This window comes from Mya arenaria, chromosome 1 (assembly GCF_026914265.1).
Source record: "Mya arenaria isolate MELC-2E11 chromosome 1, ASM2691426v1".
Taxonomy (NCBI): domain Eukaryota; kingdom Metazoa; phylum Mollusca; class Bivalvia; order Myida; family Myidae; genus Mya; species Mya arenaria.
In genome coordinates this window covers 4304684-4331881 of record NC_069122.1, presented here as the reverse complement: position 1 = coordinate 4331881, position 27198 = coordinate 4304684, and the positions used below count along the sequence as shown (strand labels likewise).

The window sequence follows — 27198 nt, the reverse complement described above, 5'->3', positions numbered from 1 at the left end:
ATTGGTAACGAACGGCACTATTAACTTTTATGTCCACTTTTAAAGGAAAAATATATACATTGTTGTTTTTACTCAAGACCTAATATTAAGTCTTGAATTTTAAAGAAGTTTCAAACTGTAAGAACCCGGATACCTTAAGAAAAACAGCACTTCATTGTCTTGAAGTTGACAAGTGTTGGTAAAGTCTTAGTTTATCACTTCAAACAAAATTGATGAAGTGATAAAAGTTTTTTTCGCACTACTGTATCGATTACATTGTACCTTAAGTTAATTTGATTAACAATAACATGCTTATTAAAATAATGATACTATTTAAACTAACCACATCCCCTACCTTATTATGAATATTCTGTATAATGATAAAATCCAAACTTATTGTTAAGCCGCTATTAATCCACCTCTTCATTCTTGTTTCCACATTAAGTAATATTGGGTTTTGACATGCCTCAAATATAAACTGTGATATAATTAAAGAACATTGAGTTGAGTTGAGTTGAGTATCAGCACATCACCAGTTATTTACTTGTTAACAATTATGCCAAAAATCAAATGGGTAACCTTATCAAAGGTCTGAACTATCTTGCTCCATGTGTACACATAAAAAGTTGTAATGGTATATATACAGGACCGATAAAGATCTTGTGTTCTATAAAATAATTATTGCACATGGACTTTTTCAGATAAAATGGGGACATTCAAAACTAGGGGCTAGTCCCTCGAAAATTCTAAAGCTTTCTCAACTGAATATACTTTTAAACCCTGCATTAAATGTGAACGGATAGTAAAAAATCTCAAATCCTGACAACAGTTGTTTTTATTAATGTGTTTAAATGTAATTTATGTGAAATATCTTATTAAGGCTATTAAATATTTACCAATCATTTGAGTACGATTAACCAAGTTTATTTTGGGCTATGGCACGTGTTTTATCTCAATTTGTGAACACACAATGTTAGGCCACAACAAATTGATCATTTGTTCGTCGGATTTGCCGCACCTAAAATTCGAAAAACGAAAAAAAAACAAACTTTTTTTTGCGCCCGCGCATACTATTTGGCCGCGCATATTTTTTTTGTTGACTTCTAAATTTCCTCTATTTTCTGAAATTCTTTTACTAAGAATTTAAACCTGCAACGTCGACTTCGCCTTTTTGAAGGTAATTTCATGCTTTACATTCTTCGCGAGCAATTTTTCCTCGTGTCAGGACAAAATTAGGTCTGGGTAACCGCAAAATAGCCGATATTTGTTGACAATCTTTTTTGTCGGGAATATTTCGCAGGACGCACCGTTGTTATTCATTTCCGGTATTAATTTTCAGGTTACTTCCAGTATTTGTAATGTATAATACACGTTTTAAGTGAAAACCAGTGTCATAGTCAATGGATTATTGTCTTCAGTAAACAACAAGAGTTTCACAGCGTCGAAGGCAATAATTACTTATGTGTGTTTTAAGTAATTTATTGTTTTGTACTCAAAATTTAGTGTTAAATAATAACTAAATCGGATTTTGAGTGCAAAACTTATTATTATTATTATTATTATTATTATTATTATTATTATTAAAATACACGAACACACGACTTACAGTACAACCATTGAACATGCATTTCTCAGTTTTCATATAATCATAATTGTTTAAAACAGATAAAAATAGTAGGACTTGTAAATGTTTTAGAAACATTCTGTATTTATGCACCAGTCAATTGTAACCATGCCCCCCAACCCCCTCCCCACAGGCCCGAGGATAGCCGGGTAAATGAACCGCTATTCCCCAGACCTGGAGGGGGGGGGGGGGTTACAATTGACTAGTGCATAACACATACAGTTTGAAAATAACATCAGTTAAATCAGAAAATAAAACCTTTTATAAGTAAACTGACTGTTTTAATCTTCTCAATTCTTTGTGCTTATCCATTTTTTTTTCTTTGACTGAGTTGTGGTAAGCTGGCCTATTATTAAAGTGGCCTGTTTCTTACGGTCATTGAAGCTATGGGGCCATCATGTTATTCTTTTTAAAGCACGGACCTATACACCATAGGTTCGTGGTCAATGCGAAGTCTTGAAAGGGAAACAACACCTGCTTTAAAATAATAACCACTGCCACATTTGCAGAATTGTTTGATACTGCTTCAAGTATGTTGTCCCGCAATTCAATCCACAGTGTTTCTTTTTTTAGAAATGTTCTCTGTGTTATTTACTTTTTCAATCTTCTGCAATGTCAATGTCACTACAATTTTATCATGTGCTTCAAGAGGTTCAAATTTAGACCTGACCCAATATTTGGAAATGCTCAAATGATGAATTACTCTTACTAGTCTAAAATGTTTTTTTGTGATAGTAAGTTACGGAATGAATACAATAGTTTTCTTTTTGGTCCTCGAATAATTGCACGTTACTATGAGGAAATTTGAGTTAATAGTAAAGCACTGGATCTCATTGCCATTTGTTTAATATTGAGACAGATTTTCATGTGATACAATCAAAACCTTTTCATTTATAACTGAGAACCTTTGTTTGTAATTAAAAAGCATTTCTTGACATAATTGTATGATAAATTTTGTAAGAAATAAACTTTTTTATTTAGTTTTTAATTTTTCGCTCTTCGCTCGCCTCTGATTTGCCTTAAATTTAAAAAAAAAAATATATATTTATTTTTTTCAGTCGCTCGCTCCTACTTTTTTTGGCAAATGATCAATTTGTTGTGGCCTTATAAACATATTTCATACAGACACGTTTCTTACAGTGTATATATATTTTTTTATATAATTGTGAACCATGCTAAAAAAATGGAAACAATATATTGAGTGAGCTTCAAAGTTATAACATGAGTTTTTCTGTGATACTAGGGCCCGGATTTTACAGATATACCATGTGGATATTGCGATTACCAGAGAATCTGATATTATTCAGCAGGCTGATACAGCACAGTGTCTGTAAAACCATTTACCACTTGCAATCACGCTTGTGATAGGGAACTATATCGGAGCTACTCCCATTGGATTGTGTGGTAGTCAATGGTTATATAGGAACGCATAATGGTGCGAGGTTATTATAATAAGTATTGCTGAAACATGGGCTAATTTGATGAAAAAATCATGATTGTTTAACATAAGAGACCGGTTTGGTATAATTCTGAACTTGTGGTGAAATTGTATGGAGAGAAAGAAAGATGTTTAACTAAAATGAAACTTTGGTATTTTGTTGGATGACTTAGGATATATATTAAAGGATTTTTTCAAGGTATGTAAATGTAATGTTCCATTAAAAATCCTTTTTTCAAAATATTTACGTGTACTTCCTGATTTTGTTGAACTTTATAAAAACAACAACATTTTTTAATAATTAATATGTCTTGTTCTGGAAAAATGGAACTAAAATGAATTGTAATATTATTGGTTCCAAAACAAATGAAGAAATATATTGACATAATAAAGACGCATTTACACACAATTTCAAGTAATGAGTGTAAATTGAGAAACATAATATTACAAAAGTATGATTAATTAGTCACGTTTGTTATAAAGCTTTTCCTTTAAAGGAACTAAAAATGTTAGACAATAATGTCTTGAAAAAAATGTTGAGAGCCTTCGTTCAGATTATTATTTTGTTCAATTGTTGATTTGTAACATACATGTAAGTTGTTTTATTTTTAATTGACAATAACTATCGGATGAATGAGTTTTTGATCGAACTTATCCTTCCTAAGCATGCATGATCACATTTCAAATTTAAATATTTATTGAGGTAATTTTACGTTGATCCAATTATTCATAAAATCAATTCAATCCATAAATTATAAAACTAATTACCTAAACATTACGTTGTTTACTGATTGAGAAAAGACTTGAATGTACCAAGTGTAAAATATATACCCATTCTATACGAGATTAACTTCCATAGTCAATAAATAAGTCATTCCGAATGTATGTTTCCGTTATAGCTCTGCCTTTCTATAAAGTCTTCCATTTAATACAGGTATCCTACCACCCCAAATATGCAGTGCATTTTTATCAAAGTACCAACAAATTTGTTCCTGGAATTAAATGTACAACCATACAATGTGCACCTAATATTTAAAGGACATCAGGTGTGCATTAATTAATACTCTTTCAATCTACATGTTTACAATGCTAAGATAATGTAATACATATATGCTCATGTAACACCTGAAATAAAGACAGTCTATCGTTTCCTTTGTAAATAAAGATTCATAAATAAGCTCATTACTTTTAATAATTACATCTACACTAAAAGGAATCTTACATATAGAACAATAATGAGTTAATCAGTATTTATGTACCTTTATAGCTTTCCCGTGTTATAAAGCGTTGCTTTTAATCCAGGGAAGTTATGATCCAATATGCAATGCATATTACAAAGTATAAGCAAAAATGCTACTGGTGTAAAGTGTACATCCATGTATTTTGCACCGAAGATAAAAGGACGTTATGTGTCTATTAATTAGTAAATCATAGGCGTAACAACTTAGAGTAATTGATACTATTCAAAAAAATAATTGTTTCATAAAATAAAAAAATAACTCTTTCAATGTATCTATTTATAATCTGTAGAAAGTGTAGATATTAAAGCTTGTATACTCGGTTACATTATATATCATTATATGCCGCTTGTGATGATTTCTAAGGTTAGGATGTTGTTGGAGGTGAGATGGTAGGCGGAGTAATTGGCGAACAAGTGCAGGATGCCACCAGTAATTAATGATTTCTTATTATGTCTGACATGCTCTCTAACCCGTTATGATAGGGTTGAGATAAGATAGCAAAAGTGGTAACACTTGTAAACTAAAGCTGAATTTATGGGTACGTTAGGCACAAACCATTAATAATTTCTTATAATATCTGACGTAAGCACTTATCGGCAATATACAGTTTCATATATAACTTTATGAGTAAATATACCGAAATTATTGAAACTTACTGGAATTTACGTGGTAGACAACCGTGGTAAATATCGAATTTGAACAATGCACAAAAACTGCGAAAGATGCATGTGTCGCAAGCGATGTGATACATCAATAAGTTAAATTTACACAACGAAGACAATTTTTTGTAAGTTTTGTATAATTTCTTTTTCTCTTGATTTTGTATCATCTGGTGTCTAGTCCCTTTAGTAAAGTTTTTTTCTCAAATTGTCATGTTTGCCATATATATATATATATATATGTAGGTATCAGGAATGAGCATTTATGAGCAAACACGTAAAATGACAAATAATGTAAAACCATTGTTAACACTGACATGCTTCACCTGATCATTGTTTTACATACATTCCGGTGAAAATTTAAAAGAAAGAGCTGTCCTATGAGCAAATGTTAAAGCTGCACTCTTACTCCTTAATAAGATGTACTACAATTAACACAATTGTTTTGATCGACCAAAAGGGATTAATACATTTCGAAAACAATACTTCATATGAAGGATATTGTGTTAAATTTGGGAGAAAGGTGCAGAAAACACGGTACTTCTACCTTATGAGACGATAGTTGATTATTGCAAATTTTTTAGTCATTTGCTATTTATGCGTCTTCAGCTATTAAGTACACAGTTACAACCTTGTTATTAGTAATTAATATATTCCATAAATGCACTATTTAGTAAGTAGTATAAGGTTTATCACTCAAAAGTGATGTTTGTTATGTTTTGATTTTAAATATTAGTATCACTTTAAATGATAGCTATTAAACAGCTGAAACGCACAAAGCAAAGCGATATGCTCGATAAAGCCATGGTCATTCTGTAACAGTATACAAATATAGCATAGCTTACACATTCTTACAACTTGAATACTATTATAAATATCTTATTTCATGATCCCTGTGCATTGGTAACATATTGTGCGGACATCCATTGAAGCGTTATCCAAAACTGCATGATGTTGTTTTGGTAACATCTGGAATATGTAAACTAATCTCTACATTACATAGTTGTCCTTTTTAATCTTTGGATAAACTAATGGGAATATTTTCAATGGTGGGGAATATAATCAGTAGTGGCAAGTACATTGAGGTCTTTAAGTTCTTTAAAGTAATGATTGTCTGATTTTACAACAAATAGGTTATTGTTTATATTTATCATTTACTTTTGTCATTTATGTTACAAAACTTCCTTTCATAATTCAATAAATTGTTTGTAATCATATGAAACAGAAAATGGTCTTGTCAGACGAAATTTATTATATGAATGTTTATTAGGAAAAGTTTAAAAGCTAAATATAAAATCATTATTCATAGACTGCTCGTGCAGCAAAATTATTTTACTACTATTTTATTTGAGATTGGCTGATCATAATGTGATTAACAACACACTGTGCACTTGCACTAAATCATTCTGCCATTAACAATTTGTGTAATAAAATGTATGGGAAAGTCATGTATTGATATATTGCCATCATATTGATAGTGGAACTTGTCTCCTTATCATTCAACATCCTGAAATAGCTGCTGTTCCTGGATTGCTTATTACAATACTACTCCCACAGTGTTCCTATCTCAGACCAATTGAATAACGATCTGTGAGACATCGGGTTTTCAAGTTCCTCATGTAATTGTTTGTACCCAGGTGAGAGTAAAACAGATGTTGCAGTCTGAATCAGTTACATAAATTTACATATGATATGCCATAGAGAATATCAAGATATCAGAACTTTACTTAAAAAAATGATTGTATTCTTATTCCATCCTTTCTTTGTTCTGCATGAACCCGAGACATATTTGTGGGTATTTGTGGGTCATTGAAAATCGAGCATTTAACTTAATTACTGTAGCTCCATATAATGCAGAACATATCTGGCAGTGAATACAAAAAATTATTTTCGTGGAGAGCATTTGTTGATCCCACTTGATTTGATACATTCGTCTATTTCCTATAGTTCGCTGTTCCCTCTCCATATGCGCACTGTAACTATGTGTGACAGCTAAATCTGCCGTTGTCTTGAGGCAGTTGAAGCTAACATCATGAGCCCGAAATTAAAACAGATGTGTAATCATCTATCGGATCGTAATGGCAACTTTTCAGAACACATCTATAATATTTATGTGACAATGTTCAAATGAATATTACGCATTTACGTTACAGATGGATCACCCATTGATAAGATACAGAATGATCACGCATACATCTGGATAAATCACTCATTGATATGACACACAAGGATCACGGATGCATCTGAATAAATCATACATTGATATGACACATATGGGTCTCGCATGCATCTGGATACTTCACCCATTAATATGACACACATGAATCACGGATGCATCTGGATAAATCACACATTAATATGACACACATGGATCACGCATGCATCTGAATAAATCATACATTGATATGACACACATGAGTCACGTATGCATCTGGATAATTCATCCATTGATGTGACACACATGGATCACGCATGCATCTGGATAAATCACCCATTGGTATGATACACATGGTCACGTATGCATCTGGATAAATTACTCATTAGTATGACACACATGGCCACGGATATCTCTGGATAAATCACCCTTTGATATGACACACATGGCCACGTATGTATCTTGATAAATCAACCTTCAATGTGACACACATGGCCACGTATGTATCTGGATAAATCACCCATTTATATGACACACATGGCCACTTATGTATCTGGATAAATCACCCAATGATATGACACACATGGCCACGTATGTATCTGGATAAATCACCCTTTGATATGACACACATGGCCACGTATGTATCTGGATAAATCACCCATTGATATGACACACATGGCCACGTATGTATCTGGATAAATCACCCATTGATACAAATGGATCGAACATGCGTCTTGATGTATTACCCATTGGTATGACACACATGGCCACGGATATCTCTGGATAAATCACCCTTTGATATGACACACATGGCCACGTATGTATCTGGATAAATCACCCTTTGATATGACACACATGGCCACGTATGCATCTGGATAAATCACCCATTTATATGACACACATGGCCACGAAAAGGATCTGGATAAATCACCCAATGATATGACACACATGGCCACGTATGTATCTGGATAAATCACCCATTGATATGATACAAATGGATCGAACATGCGTCTTGATGTATTACCCATTGGTATGACACACATGGGTCGAACAAGCATCTTGATATAACATCCATGGGTATGATACACACTTACTTTTGATGGGCGTTTTAAGAGGTCAAAATAACGCTGGTGAGGCTTGAGCCCAATTTCTATAACAGTTCAACATTTAATTTGTTTGAATGTTTGAGTAGCGGGGTGCAATTTATGCCTTCTAAGCCTCACCAGGGGTAAATAATACCAGTACATGCTACTATCCATATCATAGATACATAATTATATCTTCACAATCGAGCTCCCTTTGTTTTCGAATGAATTAGCAATATTCATTTTTATATTTATAATTTTATTCTGATCTGTTTTATGCTTGTTTATGCCTTAGTAAAAAACGATTAAATTTCACAGAACCAAAATTGTTTTGTGTTTAATGATATAAATGGTCTTAAACCAGGATCCATTTTTTTGTTAATAGGATTGTAATTGCTCACATATGTTCACGCACTAATGTATTTTTTCGAGTATAGATCCAAAATTGTGCATAATGATATGTTATGAAATTATTTTGCCCAGTATAATTACCATCAAATTATTACAAATAGTTAACAATTAAGGACCATGTAGATTGCATTTCCGCGGATACTGATGTAATGTTGTAAATTACCATTATTACCATCAGTTTGCAGTGTAATTTATCAGGATGAGGACATTTATTTCTCCGATGGACATTTAATTTCCCCGATGGGAACTTTGATTTCCCTAATGGGAAACGTTGAGTCATCATTGATTTATATGGTTTTGTCCTATAATGTCAGGACTAGTCTGAACAGCCATGAATTATTCATGTCGAAGGGTCACCACAAAGCAAAGGTGGGTTGGAAAGGCCTGACCGGTAAATTAAAGTCAGATGAATCAGTCCTAAATATGCTTAGCTAACAGTCACACGAAATATGTCCAAAGTATAAGATAAAGGCTTTTTTCATTAAATGTTATTTACCTTAGACTAGCTGTTTGTGACTCCCGCCCACTTTGTTTCAAAAAAGATCTTTATCTCTTATTCTACAAGCAGCCAAACTAAGCCGTCCTCTACCGGTTGGATGTATAGATTTTGTACATTTGGGTTAAACATTTTATGGCATAATTTTATCAACATGCTAACAAGTTTAATCCGAATATGTCATAAAACATGAGTTCAAGTACTCTCTCTCTCTGTAATGTTAAACACACTTAAATTTAGCGAATTTTTAAAGTGACACCACACATATTCAAGATCAATTCATACACTCGCATAACAAAGATAAATTTTTAGTGACAAACATTTAACTACTTACTAAGTAATACATTGATGGAAAATATTAATCACAAATAACAAGATTGTAACCGTGTAATTTTAAAGATGAAAACACAAAAAAATATGAAATGATTGGTCAGTGATAAAAGATTTACTGTGATCTACTATCCTCTCAATAGGTAGAAATGACGTGTTGTGCGCGTTTCTTTCAAATTCATCTCGGCTTCCTTCATAAAAGCCATTGTTTTTGACACTTATTTATCCTTTTTGGTATATTAAAACAATTGTATTAATTTTGATAAATCTTGAAATGAGAGTGCGTCTTTAAAAATAGTGTAGGATGTAATCGTGATGAACCTTTTCACTTGTGACAGAAAGTTTCGCCCTTGAGAATGAATAATAATTAATCGTGCATAAAGTGTACGCGAAAACAGAGATATAATTTACTCAAAAGCTATAGGTTCCTGTCCAATAATTATCACTATTCCCCAATGAATAAATATGACATAATACAGAACTCAAAACTCAAGTATCACAGATATTCATATTCTCTGTGGATGCAATGGTTATCTGATCAGCAGGCAGATACAGAACGGTATCTCTAATACCACAGACCACTTGAAAGGAACCGTTATAGGGAGAGCTATGAAACTATATGAAAGCTAGTCCCATTGGATTTTGAGGCACTGAATGGATATATGGGAACACAGAACGGTGCGAGGGCATTTTAGTTTTTAATTGCTAAAACCGTGGTACGCTATTAAATGTTTCATTTTAAAAGAGCAGAAAAGCGGAAATATATCGACTTGAACACAATAAATAGGGAAATAAATCTTTCAATCTATTAAGAATACTTAGATAGTGTTATATATGTATGGCCATGTATCACTGAAATATAGACAAGGTAGCGTTGTCTTTGAAAATAATCATTATTCAATAAACCCTTTACTTTTATTAATTATTTATGTACCTTTTATCACGTATTTCAAAGAGTTCGTTATCTTGATAACTTGACCCAATTTGACATACTAACCTTAAACCTAACAGTATATATCAATGTATATTTATACATATTTAAGATGAATACATTTATGGTGGAAATTCTGTTATAGTAGGGATCAATACATGCCGCTTCTGATGGTATGTAATGATATAAGGTTGTTGGAATGTAAGCCATAGGTGATATGCTAGCAGAAGTAATTGGCGTGCAAGTGCGGGAAGCCACCAGTAACTAATTAATTCCTATAATGCCTGCCATGCTCGCGAATCCGCAATGATATGGTTGACCTAAAATATCAAAAGTTGTTAGAATTTTAGACTTAAGCGCAGTTTAATGGTACGAAAAGCTCAAACAATTGTTGATTTCTTATAATTTCTGACAAGATCAGTATCTGCAATAGTATAGGTGGCATACAGCATAATAAAGCAGTAAAAATGGTAGATAAGATTCCATTAAATGGTGACCAAAACACTCTTTTCATTTCTGTCCTGCATGTGAATGTGCAATAATTCAGTAAGCGTGCCGCCAAAAAATGTTTTAAAACGCAACAGTGTCAACTACGGTCGCAGGAGCAGTAGCTCAAAATGTTGCCAGGATATTGTTTACGTCATACGAATCAAGACCATACACACAACCAAACAAATGACAACATGCTATAGAACAACATGCATTACACAACTACCAAACTATCGTCATTCTTTGGTAAATTCACTCTTGAATAAGACCGGTTTACGGTTTATATAACACATTTTTTTGGGAAATTTTGTTTTAAAATGCAACGTCTTAATAATAAGGGTTCATCGATGGTATCTTAGTTTATATGATGTTAGTTTCTCTTCTCTTGCATAATTATTGCCCTGTACAAGAGCCGTAAACAATTCAGCCATTATTTGTATCAAGATGATTTTAATTTGAAACAATTAAGGCGCATTTTAACAGGAGCGCATGTTTAACAGGAGCGGTATTGTTAATTATAACAGCTTATATATGATTTATGTCTGAAATACCTACCTGTTATACGCAACAATTTGAGTTTTACGTTTAATTTATTTATTATTTATTTTAACCTTCCTATAATAGCATTCCAGCCCATTGTCTGACAAAATGGTCATTCTTGACATTGGTATGTAGTTATAGGGTCATGTTATTTTATGAGTAATACAAAACCATGTGTTGTTGCTTTGGTATCATCTTGAATATGTAAAATATTCTTTCCATTACAATGTTCTCCCATTGTAGGCCTGGTTCAGTCTTGAAAGAGTTTGCGATATCTATGATTATGTCATTATTAATAGCACTGCGATTATAAGCTTGTTTATAAGATATCTACGTTTGTTTAACTATAATTAGGTTATATGTGAATGATATGCTGTATATAGTACAGGGACAACTACTTTTATTTTATTTTAGGTCTTTCAAGTCTAATTTTTACAACAAATAGGTGATTAATTATAAAAACAATGTCTCATCATATGCATTAATAAGTATGTTATAGACAAAACGTTCTGAACGTTTTATTTTTATCTTTCATCCTATGTAACATAAATAGTTTCGCAGACCTTAATGTTTAAACAGTTTCACAATTTAAGGATATTTTTATAACCTTTGATTTTTTTGCCTAACGGAAGGAACACGGCAATAATGTTGAAATTGAAAGAATGCCATCAACATGGAAATACCGTCGTCATACCATTATGATGTGCAATTAAGTTAAAGAGCAATTAGGGCAACCTAACATTTGTGAGGCACATGATTTACAGGAAAATGCTTTATTACAACATTAATCTGTCTGCCAAGAACCGTGTTGCTACTTGGCCTCTTTCTGACTATTTGCATTTAAAATATAACCAAGAAAGACTGGTACAGTTAATGTTAAATCAGATGGTTTGTTAAATACGTTTAAGAATCCTTCCAGTTCCATATTGATTCTAAAAACACTGAGATAAGTAGCAAATACCTTATACCACGCCAACATCAATAGTACAATCATTGCTTTCCAAAAAAAAACACCCACAGTTTTGAAATATTTGACTCAAACGATATCTAAGCTATGTACGCGAATGTTCCTCCTGCCGATAAATGGCCTGTTCTGTTTTTCAGATTATTCCAGTACTTTTTGTAATTGACTGGTTATTGGTTCACTAGTTTCGTCTTTGGTTGGCTTGGCATGACGGTCATCCTGTCAGATATTTGGCAGTAACTATTTGACATGAACGTTCCTTGAAACCATTATGATTGCCAAAGAAGCAAGCGGTAACTCCATTTCCGGGATCATAATGCCGATAATTTGGAGTGTACATGTGAAATATTCATGATTGACATTTAATAGGGATCACTGTCATATGTTATGTAGGCGCAAGAGTATTCGAAACTATGTTTAACATAGTTAATTATCGTACTTGTATAAACGAGCATCACACAGAAACTGTCAGATATGCTTATTTAAACAGAACTTTGTAAATTAACTAATACCAATCGGCAAGATAGAGCATTTTCTATCATATTTTGAATTATTTACTTTAAAATTTATGCGAAAAGAGTTTGAACATAAACCCGGTTTAATGGCTCTGGGTAAACAAAAACAACAACATACTTAAAGCTCTCGATATCTGACCTTAATACACGTGTTTGAGTCCGTAGTGTTGTTGTAATTAATCACCGGGTATCATTACTGCACAACCCATTCCGTTTATGTTTTAAACCATTCTCCATAAACAATACCTTAAGAATTCTGCCATGTATAGGATTCAATTGTAAACCATCTAAGCCGAAACGTTAAAGAAGCATAAACTGGAAGATTTTTGTCAGTCATAATTGGTCAATAGCGACTATGGGTATTTAGCAGCTTATCATGATCAAATTTCTTCCATTGTTCAATTGTATGAACATTTATGATTCATGAGGTGTTCGCAGACAGGTACAAATCCATTCTATATTTTATTGCTGCTTTGTTCCTTCTAGCAGTATCTATTTTAGTTTAAAAGTTAATTGAAGTGTGCATTTACTTACCGTTCAGAGGCGTATATTCCATCATTTATTGATACGTTGTTTTGGCGCGTGTGTGGTCCGCTTGTAATGTTTTTTTATACGTTTGTGAATCTCTTTCTTTCGACAGACCCTCACATAGTGTCTCTAAACATGGTTTTAGCTGAATGTTTGTCAACTGGACGTTCAGTTTCATAACATTCTGTGGTAATGCTAATATAATGTACCTTGTTTCCGACATTGTTTTAGAGGCCAGTCTCTTTAAGGTATAGTTAGATTCAAGAATATATTTTTGAAATCATGGTTGTATCAGAAGCTATGGAAATATTATAATGAAAGTATTTCAGCTACACAGAAGTACAAAATGATTTATAGGCAAGACAGGGCAAAATTCAAGGTATTTCTCAGAAGTGAGTGTTATCCTACAAATGCTTATTAAACGTTCTTACATGGTACTCAAATTTTAACATTCACGTGGGAATCACATTAGCCCCAACCACATTTTGGTATGTTCATTGTATTGTCTAACTTAGTTTGCTGCATTTTATGAGAAAAGTTAATTTTATGTATTAAGCTTGTAGCACCTATTTGTATTGCTTATTGTCATTATAGTTTTTACATGTATTTTTTCTTGTTTTTTTTTCGTCAGATGTCCGATTGATATTTACAATTAAGGTACATGGATACATATTTAAACAAATGAATATCAGTTTATCATCGCAAAATAAAAATCAATAACATGACCAGTAGCGGAAGTAATTCTATGATAATGGTAAGTACAACACATATCAAAACAAAATGACAGACAATTAACCACAAAAGAAAACGTAAGATATACATTTTTACAAATAAAATCTGAAGCAATATATGTTGGGTAACCGTTTTTTTACAGATTACATGAACTAAACTTTACACATACAGCAAATGTTAAGACTTTTTAAGATAATATTTGAGATTATCACAGTGTATACCCATAACTACTGCAAATAAACACTCTCAGTTATGATTGAATACGTTCAATACTTTTATTAAGTTTTATTAAGTGTTAATAACAGAATTCAGTAAAATTTGAGATGCAATAATGGAAAGCAAAAATTATCACCGTGGACATTAAGACATGACAGTCGCGAATTCAGTATCGTTCCATCCAATGTGTTTTATGTGTTCATAATGATATTGAAGACAAATATCACTTTGTTTTGATTTGTCCGCAATATAATGACATTAGGAAAAAATACATAACTAAATTTTACTATGCAAGACCAAACATGTTTAAATTCATTCAATTATTAAACTCGGAAAATGCTGCATGTCTACGAAAACTAGCTTTGTATTGCAAACATGCTTTTAAGCCACGATATAATGCTTTGAATAATAATGCTTATATTTATTGATTTTAACATGTTGGAATCATTGATAAATTATATATGTATATATGTATAATGCACTCTCGCATTTATCAAGTATTGCCATGCCATGCGTTATGTTATTGTTATAACGATGAACTGTATTTGTTCAAGTTAACAATAAATGTTCTGTTCTGTTCTGTGTTATGACAGTTGAGGCTAACAAATCCCACATCGGTATTGTAATAACTCTAAGGCAGTGAATGTGTGTATACCTCTACATCTAAAGTCGATTTTGTTAAAACCAATTAAAAACATTTAGAAACCACAGTATTGAAATTCTACCGCGTTACCATGACATTCGTTAACGAAAGATTTTATTTAAAAGTGTTGAATAGAAAATGTTTAGTAATGGCTTGTGCTACGAGTTATCTTGCATGAGCGATATTGTAGCAATAATTTCAGACAAACATTTGTTCTGTGTTAAGTTGGATCAAAGTGTTCGTAAATCTTCTTGATGTTTTAAGTAAGTCCTTTTAGTCATAAAACACGTTGAAAATTATCTTATAATTCTGATATAGGAAACAGCAAGTAAGATGGAATTATCCAGTTGATGTAATGAGGTCAATAAAATGGTGCAAAACAAGTGTATGACACTTATTTCTGAACATAATAACTGAAGATGGCACTTGTTGTAAAACGTTTTTTCTATTATATGCTTTCAGGTGGTTTTTGGTTTATTTGTGAAATAAAATCGTTATAACACTATTTCAAAGGGTGTTTCAAAGAAATGTCTTTCCTTGTATGGTAAATGATAGAATAACAACACATTTTTTCAGTGTAAGATAGCAGTATATTTCCCCCGTGAAAACCAGAAGTTAATATAGTATACGCCACTCATGAAATATTAATGTTGGTGCTCACTCGGTTAAATACATTACGATCTTACACTGAAACAAACAATTGTCCTCTATATAGTTTTATTGAATGCGATTTTTGTCATAAAATGCTTGCCAAACTCAAAAACTATATCCACACATTTGTTTACAAATGCATCTCGATGCATATGCTGTTATCATGTTTGCTGTGCCAACGTTTGAATGAAATGGAAAAGGCGAATCAGACTGAAACACGTCCTAAAAGCTAGTATAAATTGTGTTTATATTCGACGTCAGTGTCACGTTGTATATTAGTAAATTATCATCGTCGGGTATCCCTGGTACTCAAGTAACGCTTTATTTATTTAACGTGTAGTATACTACGTTTGTCGCTGTCGTTTCCATTATTAATAATGATATTTTATTTTCATTTTCTCTGTACTAAAACACATACCCTGTGTACGTGTTGCGAATGTACTATTTTAGTCAATGCAAAATGTTCACCACGACGATGAACATGGCAATGCAATAAAGCGCGTACAAACTGTAACTAAAGAGATCAGATACCCAAGTTTAATTCATTAAGTTGATACCGACTAATGAGCTGCGTGCTGATGTTTTACATTTTCCTGACACAGCTATCATCAGAGACCATATTAGCAAACAAAAACTGCAATTGTACGTCAATGCTGAATCAACGTTTGAAATGCATTTATCAGGGGATGGCTGTTGATTAGATTTCTGCAAAGTCAATAGTGTTATGAGCGTTGAAGACCTTGAAAAATAAAGAGAGTGATTGATGGCATAGACATAATTTCACAATCCTTTTATTTGTAAAATACGTCCATGCTAAATAGATTCTATATTTAGCGTCATCGAGCGGACAGGATTTCATTTTTTATAAAAATGAAAATTAAGCTTATACATATGATTTTCCAGAGATTAAAAACTGATATATTGTTAGTGCTCAAAATGAACTTAATATGCACCCGCAAGATAAACATGTGATATTTAAATTATAACATTTTTTTTTAAATTGACAATGACCCTGTTTATATGCACAATGCAATGACACCCATACAACGACGATTTACAGGCATGAACGTGTAAACACCACATACACAAATACAAACACCACAAACAGACCACAAACACATGCTTTCTTTATGATTTTCTTTCAAATTGGTGAAATCTGCGTTTATTTTTGCCAGCCAAGTTTTGGACTTGAAGCCTGACGTTGAGTATATATATAATCAATATGACCTTTTTAATATTACAGTTATATACTAGCGAATACTATGTTGAAGATGGAACCTTTGAAAGCATTAAATCATCATTATTTGGGAAGTGATAGTGTCTCTCTGCGACTGTGTATTAACGTCAACGCTTCAATCACATAAATTAAATGTTAAAGATGAAGCCAAACTGTAAAACAGCTCTACACTTTAATCAATGTAAACTAATATATACAAACTTTATTCGTGTAATGTGTTATTAGTTACTCAGAGGACTGTATATATGACCGGTCTATTGCTGACTGATTGCTGGTTTAAGCGTATTGTTTTTATTATCGACAATTTTATATAAGTAATAATATCTTTGAAACAAATTGACCCATTATCTGATGTTCTCTTTTAGGAATACATGGTTTTCCCTAAGACCATAATTCTAGGGGAAGATGCTTCGTCTTGTCCTATACTGATAAACCATGATTTATGCTTGCCGGAATTTGGATGTTGTATTTGACACCTTGTGTAATGATTCATTTGCCGTATTTGCTCTACCATTGAAGTTGAATACCTTCGAAAGAAATATTTCGAATGGATCAACGGTAACTAATTAACTATTAACTTGAACGTACCAAGGCGAAATACCTTGCAAATAATTATACCATAGCATATGTTTTCAACGATATTTTGATATTGGATAGTTGAGTAATGTATTTTTGCCCTTTTTTGGAGCTTAGAAACAGAATGTTGGGCTACCTGTTGTTTCCATTGATATTTTTATACAGAATATAATGCACCAACACAGTTATAATGGCCTCAGTTTAGACACAAAAACAACTCACTTGGTATTGCATTCATAATTAATTTGACGAACACACAACGTCATGCCATATCATCAACTTCTGTATAGTGAGTGTTCCAGTGAGCTTTTATACAGTAAATCTACCTGCGTTCGCTTTAGAAAGATTGGGGGGGGGGGGGGGGTAACTTCTGTGCTTGTAATTTGCAATGTATAATAATTGTTTCGGTATTAAGCTGTTAACCCTTCTGTAGTGCAGGAGCTTTCTGTCATAATTGTGTTATTACTATTCATATAACATCATTGTGACATCGATACAATGGTGCTATTTAATAAGACTTCGCTGCTAGACTTTTCTTTTGAGATTCCTTTTGAAGAATATAATTTGCGAGATACTGGATACTATAATCATTTAAACGTCATGTATGATGCTCGAGTGGTACCATAGCCTGAATTCATAATAACATTACTTTGAAGATGTCTGTTATGTTCAAGCATGTCCTGCAAAATGACCTGCTACAAATTCTGCTTGTATTATAAGTTTATTGCCTCCACCATGTTTCTGACCTTGTAAGTAATGTTTGAATAATATTTTATGATATGGAAACTGATACCTCCATTATTGCATTTAATAACACTACCGGGACATGTAATCTGCAGAGTTTTGTTTTCTAAGTTTCGACCTTTATGAATGCTCCCTTTCAGTCTCCATTTCTGCTGAAAACCAATTTCCGAAGACTTGCTTCCATCTTAATTTAATCTTTAGACATTCTTGTATATCCATTTATTGCTGATGTATATTATATGAGTCTTCGTTGCATTAATAAGTCCCAAGCTTGATTTAAAATAAAATATATACTTTAACCAGATAATGTCAGATTTTAAACTCGGTAAACTCGTATGTTATTGACCGTTCCAAGCGGTAATCCCATCATTTATTTATTGATAGAGCTATTGTGTGTGGTCTTATGGTGATGTATGTACATTTAGTGCCTATTTTCAGTTTCGTTCTGGCACTTAATTATGCCTCCTAACAAGGTTTATACTTGACTAGAATGTTTGACTGGGCTTGTTCATGAAATTGTAATTGTATTATCATCATTTTTAAAGTAAGATACAATATTAAATAATCAACTCTGTTTGAGGTACAATGAAGATTAAAAAACCCCAGATAAAATCACCACCTTTACCATGATAAAAGAATATGATATAACCAACAGTACTTAAGTTATCGTAAGAGCAGTCGAAGATATCAATGACATTCATCTGACAAGGCTTACATAATTTTCCTGTTAATGTCGAAAACAATCGCATCATTACTCAAAAGCGGTAAGTGAGAGTTAGAAACTTGTACCAATATAAAAGAAAAACATGCAACTGAAAATGTTGCCCTTTGTGTTCAAAGCCAGACAGGTGTTCAGTACAACGGGAGAACTTCTATTAAAGAAGATGTGTTATTTCAGTTTATCTGGTCTTCCAGTCCTTGTTGCTGTGTAGACTTGTAGGTGGTTTATAGATTAGTCCGCCATTTGACATATTATTCCGATGTTTCAGGTTTTAAACTAGTAAAGTCTCAATACTTATGTGAAAAACTAAGTAGACTTAGTTCGAGTTAATCTGAGTTTAACTGACCATTCCAAGATGATTAACTAATCATTTATCAGACAGGTTGTTTTACGCGTGTGTGTTATACGTGTGGTTTTGTACATGTGTTTGTGGTGTCATTAATCATTAATTCAGTGTCATTTTGACCTTAACCTTGTGCTTCTAAAACAGGATTTATATATGAATGTTTTGTCTTCTTCCAATAGAATAACCGAATAATTTTCTTATGACGTTATCTTGAGAATTTATAAATTTGTGTTGCGTGGAATTAGTTTTCATCGACTTTAAAAGACAATTGCTCATGAATTTACCAAGAGTTATATTTTGTTGGTTGTGTAATAGTTGTTGTCTTAAGCGTGTAGTCTCTTGTTTGGTGTATGTTAAGCCTTGATCCTTGTAATCTCAAGCAAGAAATTTATGGTTATACATGTATTTGGCTTGTATTTATGTAGCATAGGGCTGTATCACTATAAAGCATGATACTGTATATAAATGCTCTTTTACCTATTCTGCGTAATACTTATATTCTCATTGATAGAATAATGTCATTGACTTTGGTGGATTTTGGAAATTTGAGGAGGTAGGATTGATCAGGCAATTAAGGATGTACACCTGCTCTTTTGAAAGACATTGTGTTTGTGGCAAATAACCTTACCGTAAGGAAGTAACTTTTTTACAATTACAATAAAATTATAGGATAAGGCTGCACCGCAACTGCACGAATCTGCCATACCAATATGAAGTTTATCATAGAAAAATGATTTTATCGTCTCGTGCACATTTAAAACGAAACATGACGCATACAAATAAAATTGATTTTTGTATTATATTTGGTTGGTATTCCATGTCTATTTATTGTACTTGTTTTGTTGTTGTTGTTTTTTGCCACGGACACGAGACATCAATTGTGTAATTTGATTCATATATACCATTACACCAAACGAGCGTTAAGTTTGTTAACTTCCTTCTTGTTCTCTTGCAAAAATAGTTCATTAACTAGATTGCAAAGGGCCAGTTATTACAGTATTTTCATGGACACATTGTTCTTCGATTCTTCAATATCCTTTATAACTACATTTCGTTGTTTCTGACAAGGCGTGCTAATCAGAAGATGATTTAACTCAAATGAACGAGTCTGGATGTTTCCAATTTCATATATTTTGAAGTAAGAAACATAATAAAACAATCTTAGAAAATCACTTATCTCTTATATTATCTACATATTCGTACATGACATTTCCTTTATATCCACCGGGTTTGAAAGCCTAATTACAATAAGTGCAATTACTAATCTCTCAACTGTCTATCGAACAGATAAATTAAGTGGAACAGTTAGCTACGTACAATGGATATTCATTTCGGATATTTTTTGGGAATTATATATATGCAATTTAAATGATGAATATAAATATATATTCACTTGGCCTTCCTGTAATCAGTAGAATTTAGCGTCAAGATAAAATGCAGTAGTCTTAATTTTAGTTACAGAAGTATTACACACGTCCAACATTTCATCTGTAGAACAACTTAACCTTATTATTTGCTAATATTTAGATGTATCACACTTAATGTTAAATGCCACCTCCCCATTTCCCCAACTGAAAATAACAATATATATTTATGAGTACTCTCTTAAAAGTATGAATTGAGTTCATTTGTTTCGAGTAATTGACAAACCAGCATGGAAATTGAAAATGTCATTTATTCACATTAAATGACGTATATCGTTACAAACGAACAATATACATGGCCGAAACAAAGTCTGAGGTAAATAAAACGCCATAAGAAACCTATATATCTTTAATGGATGATCCCATTCCGAAATTTAATGGTCTGCAGTCGGAAGTTAATGTTTTGGCATTCTTGGCAGTGTTGATTGAAAGGGCAAAAACGTTTCCCGTTTTGCACCAGTATAAACATTATGTCACTCCTATCCGGTAGCATATTTACAGTTAACATATGCATTATGGTGTCAGGAGAATATTTCCGAATGTTTATTGTCTGAATGGCATCATAAAAAACATCAAGATGAATAAGGATCAACGAGATCCAACATTACTTAGATAATTGGTTTGTCTGACGATTATCAATAGCACTATGCCATATTCTCTTCTCGCATTTCTTATTGTCGCAATGGCATGCTATACCAGATTTCTGTACTTGTATTGACGGATTTCTCCTTCACTGCGGTCTTGTGTGGTTTTCTGTATAACGTGAGGTTCGCCTTCGAAATCGGGCCCAGAATTCAGTTTACAGTTATAAATCGGGATTCATATATTCGATTGTTATGCAATCCTGGAGGAGATCCTTCGGGAACCAAAAATACTCCGAGTGTATGGAAATACTAATCCCGTTTTGTTTAAGACTGCATGTCAACCCTCTATCACCAGATGATGCAGTGTTGAATAATTGTCAGTACTAGAGGTACGACCAATTGCATTTCATCGTAAGACATTCGTCGCCATTAAGTTAACAGATAATGGCAATGTTATAAGACAGGCGTTATTGTTTTCCAATAAAACTCGACATCTGATAAGTCCCACTTTCCAATTACCGCAGGGTTTTTATGAGGAGTGTTACGGGAAATTAGTATGCAAAACGCAAGGTCACAAAGAGACCTAAAACTATGCGGATAGGCTAGAGAAGTAATTGTTTAAGGCCTTAAAAAGCTGTTAGTGCTCGTCATTTTTTTGAAGGCTGATGGAGAACGTTGCCGGCTGAAGGTAAACATAGAACACTTTTAGCCCTGTTATCATGTCATGAGAACATTCTTCTAGACTTTACTCGATTTTCCGAGAGTTTGCTTCGCTTACTAGCCGGCTTTGGATTTCTCTTGAGTGGTTGCCGAGGAGAAATTGTCGGCCAATCTCAGATCAAATAGCCATAAAACGAGTTAGGGTACTAAATGTAACAGCATTGACCTTCAATGATCATCTTTGTTTGCCATGCATGCGTTTCAACGAACAAATAAAATGAAAAAATGGAATTTATGGAGAATTTATGAGTCAATTCATATCTTGTTTAGAGAAGCCAAAGAGAAAGAACAATTTAATTTTAGTATTTTGCAGATCGCGTTTGCATCGTTTTCCAATAAATCAACCAACCCTCATCTATTGCGGCTGCATTCTTAATCAGGATGTTTTAAGATTGAAGAATGAAAAAAAAAATCATAGTTGTCCATGACGAACGTTTTTGTTGTTACTTAATAATATCATCATATGGAAGGCTGTCTAGGCAGTTTTTCACATAAGTATTGGCAAACATACATGCTATAGAAAAAGCATCATTATATAATTTGTTCCGTCATCTGCCAACCATATTACAAAATATCATGACTCGGATATATGAAACCTGACAGGGCCCAATTCTATTACATACGGACAGGTCCATAATACCTAGAAACATTTGGATATCTCAAAAGGAATGGTACTATTTTTTTACCCATAAATCAATGTTATTTACAGCATATAATACATATCCAACTGTGCTAAACTGACTTCATACAAACCTGACATATTCTAATAATAACAACTTCTATACGATCTATTTTTCATGACAATAATATACGACTGGCAAGAAATTTTTAAACAATACTTTGTGATAAATTGTTTCAGCCATAAACAATAGTCTTTAAAAGCAGGTGGTCAAGAATTGGTAGAGAAGGTTCGTTGCTCAATATTATTTACATATAGGCAGGACATTTTAGCAAACACATATGTTAATGTCCTACTTGTACAAATCTGTATAGCACAAAACCTGCCGTACGGGTATTTTATCGAAATCACAAGGGCACGTTAGTGACAAAATTTGTTTTCTAGCCAGTATTGTTGCCTCGACCAATACACTTAGTTGTGAATAGTTCATGAATATTGCAAATTAAGTAGCATAGGATTCTAACAGGACTGATTACCCAAACGTACAGTTAGTTTTGTTTTTATTGCACAATTAGACGATTGTGTTTTTCTAACATGTTAATGCCTTCAGAGTAGTTGGATACGTCAGAATTTAGTAATTTGTTTCCAAAACCTTTATGGCTTAAGAGATCATTACAAACAACAATGGTCATTAAGGACCACGTCATCCATCATTTCAAAGGGAACTGTTTTGTTTAAAATTATTTATAGAAAATCCTTTTATAAAATATTCATCTAATTACGAGACAATTTTGGATATTTTATTCAAAATCATAGTCCATGACAATGTCACATGATTTCTTCACAGTAGTCTTTAAGCTAAGTGATCTTATTCAAATTCAAATACATGTACAAGCCCTGTATTTAAATCCTACATATAATGTTTTAGTGTGTGGCATCGAGGCTATGATAGAGAATGTGGGGGACAAACTTAACGAGTTCCCTAACATTTACAAAAAGAACAAGTTCCTTAACTTAACATACCATTTAACAATATCCTACTTTGTGGTCTCGTTAGGCGAACAGAGAAAATGTTTACGGTCCCGTATGGAAGAAGCTGGATCGCATATGTTTAATTTTGAAGAAATTTCACTTGATATTTTTGCCGAACATTAATTGTTTAATGAAACGTTTTATGGTTTTCACGGACAGTGATGCCATATATCATCATATATGGTCACAAATAAAAGGCCATCAAACAGGAAATACGTACGCATAATGAACTTTTCTTCAAGAGTTATATAAAAGACAAGTTTCGTAGCATGTATGTCCTGATTGTCAAACATAGTATGAGGTATTCGCCATTGCTATGAACAGTAGTGTTTGATATTAATATGATTCCTAATACTAACAGCAACGGTGCAACATATGGCTTTGGTCATACCGAATCTCACTTCATTTGAAGATTAGTTAAAAATAAAAGAATTTGGCGGTCCTGAGAGACAATTATGACCGTGCCAAATGTTTTATGACCCTGCTCTATGTTTAAAAAAGGCATGATATGTTTCATTCCGTTCCACAATACCGCCGATGATGTTACAATAAATAAGAGTTAGATCTTAATGCATCAAATTCGTACAGAACTTAGTAAAGATCTCATTAAAGAGGTCTTCAGTTCATTGTCTTGGTTTGGCTATGTTTAAACTTTCGGCTACTAAGCTTGTTTGTGTATTTTTTCATATAAATTTTAACATTTTTTGCCTTTTCAATGTAAATATCATATTCAAAAAAACATTTATATATCCATAATTGTAATCAGGGCATAATCTTTCAGCATTTATATTGCCGTCATAATATTTTCTTGTGGCATTTATCGAAATCTGAATATGTCCTATAAAGATGATAGTGCACGCCTTTGGGAAGATATAGTCATAAAATATGTGTGAAATGTATTGACAATGCTAATAAGAGCTGACGGAATCAGCCGCATATGGCAAGTGCTGTGTGAATATGCCATCTAACATTTCCACAGTACGTAGCTATAATGTATTCGCTCGCGCTTTATGTTACTGACCATTACAAAAACGTATCAGTTGACACTTTGCATTGTCATAATAGAGCATATGCTATGGGGATGTATGTCTATGGTGGTCTTTATACTGATCTTTTTACATATCTGCTTGCTATAGGTAGTATAATATAATATAGTGCTCTGACACACAATGAGGCATTGAAAAAAATGTTGTTGTTTTTAACTTTGATTGTATATGACATCACTGTTTTATTGTTTTACTTTTGTAAAGTTAGTGGGATATTATTCAACAATCATGAAAAGGCGTCACAAATATGTTTAAGGATACACTTTAGTAATTATTCATCCGTTACAGTACTAAATCTACCTGTGTTGAAAGTGCAAGTTGACATTTTTAAAAATGATACATTAGCATTTGTTTAAAGTTTTGTTTTTCAATCTTTTAGCATATGAGTATAATATTAAATATAAGTGTTGAAACCACTCCCTTTTATTACGGTATAAGACATAAAGAGAAAACCAGAAACTCGAAAATCAGAATGTAATCAAACGATTTCTTTCACAATGTCACGAAGAACAAGGCCTTGTTTAAACATCTAAACATCCTGCCACCTGTGGTATTTCAAATACCATTTGTAAAATATCAAGCAAATCATCATTGACGAGTGTCTGGATTCGTGCCGATCATCCGGAATGTTTTGGTGCAGTTTTATTCCATAAGACCTAATAGAAGTTAAACAAAAAGTTTTAACGTAATGAATTTGTCTGTTTTCAGATCCATGTAGCCATCCCCTGACAAATTGACATGCAGTAGACAATAGACATGGCCCGTGCAATTGCAAACATGACGCTAATCGACGGTAACACTTCATCCATCATGCCTCTAAATCTCACAGATACATCTGTCATGTTCAATATCTCGGAGGCGGATGCAGGATTCGACCTCCGACCATGGAACACACTCGAAAAGGCTATATTTGGCACGTGGCTTACTATCTCTATGATGTCTTCCCTAATTGGAAATTTATTGGTGATCATCGTCGTTTTACGCCATAAAGGGATGCAAACTCGTACCAACATGTTTTTAGTGAATTTAGCAATTGCCGACTTCTTAACGGGATTACTTTTAGCCCCGTTCTCTTTAACGACTTTGATTAAAGACAAGTGGATATTCGGAGAAACAATGTGCAATGTGAATGGCTTTTTCAATAGCGTTTGTTTGATAACGTCCATCCACACAATGATGTACATAAGTATACACAAGTATGTTTCTATCACTAGACCCTTTAGCCGAATTTTAAATCACTGGAAAATCCTTATAATGTGTCTGGCAGCCTGGTTGTGGTCAATAACATGTGCTGTTCTGACGTTATTCATTCTTAGTCACGTCGAAGAAAAGCCGGGGGCAATGCAATGTGGACCTGAATATCCGAAGACAAAAATGCACTACCTTCATCATGTGATAATTACCGGGTCAAATATTGTTATCCCGTTGGCGGTGATGTTGTTTGCCTACGCACGAATGTATTGGGAGTTCAGAAAACACGCGATGCGACTCCGTCAGAATACAACGCTGCAGTCGGATCAGATACTAGGTAATACTTCTTTACAACATATGGTTAAGTACTTGGGAGTTCTGGATAAATAAGTGTCTGGCAAATGTGTATGGTGTCAGTGATCCGGAATCAGTATCGGGTGTAATTTTCCAATTAAACGGTAGCAGATGTTTGAAATCCTTGTAAGTAATTGGGCATTAGTACAATTCAATGGCTTTGTTAGTCGACCGTAGAGATCATAGTTAAAAATTAATGTAGGGTTTGTCGCTATCTGCTCCATTTGTAGATCAGATTATGCAATGTAAATATTCCCATGATATATGAAATAAATGAATTTCTTGATATAGTCGAATCCTCTTACCCACTGTCCTGAGTAAAATGATTCAAGATCGATTGAGAGTAAAGGGGTTCCTAATAAATCTAATAAATGTAAACCACATGAATCCATTGCCTACAGTCTTAATTCTAAGGACAAATAGCAAAGTGTTTTCTTCTAAGGAAATTGAAATTGCTGTTCAAGTAAGAGTAAAACTATTCAATTATCTTGACAAAGACAAATTAAACCATGAATAGTCAAGTTATGCAGTATAAGATCTTTTTTACATTTTTGATTGATCAAGGTAAGTCAGGCGGAAAGTTTTAAACGAACAAAAGGTTTGACACACTTGTAATATCATCAATTAGAAAGCCTTCAATTGAAAGCTACAAAGGCCTTTTGTACTTACACCCGTGTCAGTTTGCCCTCGCTACTCACATGATTGAAATTCACCGAAGAACACTGATTGATTATGTATTGCATTATCGCATCTAGGTCAGCAGATCCAGGTGACAAAGACGCTGTTCATGGTCCTTGCGTGTTTCTTCATCTGCTGGATTCCCTATGCCGTATACTCGAGCTATGTTTCAAGCATCAAAAACAAAAACGAGATTCTTGTGTGGACCAACCCGCTGGTACGTATACGGCATCGCATGTTTAAAACTGCAGAATAACATAATATCCAAACATATTTTACACAAACTGTATCGCATTTCT

General features: G+C 33.2%; 1 protein-coding gene across 7 annotated transcripts in view; it reads left to right on the top strand.

Annotated features, from left to right (window-relative positions):
- Positions 1–27198, top strand: part of LOC128231717 (neuromedin-K receptor-like) — a 102704-nt gene that overhangs the window by 66578 nt on the left and 8928 nt on the right. For 6 of the 7 annotated variants that reach the window (XM_052944860.1, XM_052944831.1, XM_052944888.1 and 3 more), the window contains 2 exons: positions 25385–26204; positions 26977–27116. In XM_052944860.1, the coding sequence (XP_052800820.1) occupies positions 25433–26204; positions 26977–27116 (912 nt within the window). In that variant the 5' untranslated portion in view covers positions 25385–25432. Of the gene's footprint in view, positions 1–2968; positions 3241–25384; positions 26205–26976; positions 27117–27198 lie in introns of those variants that run through there. The other variant, XM_052944850.1, reaches the window with a different exon arrangement.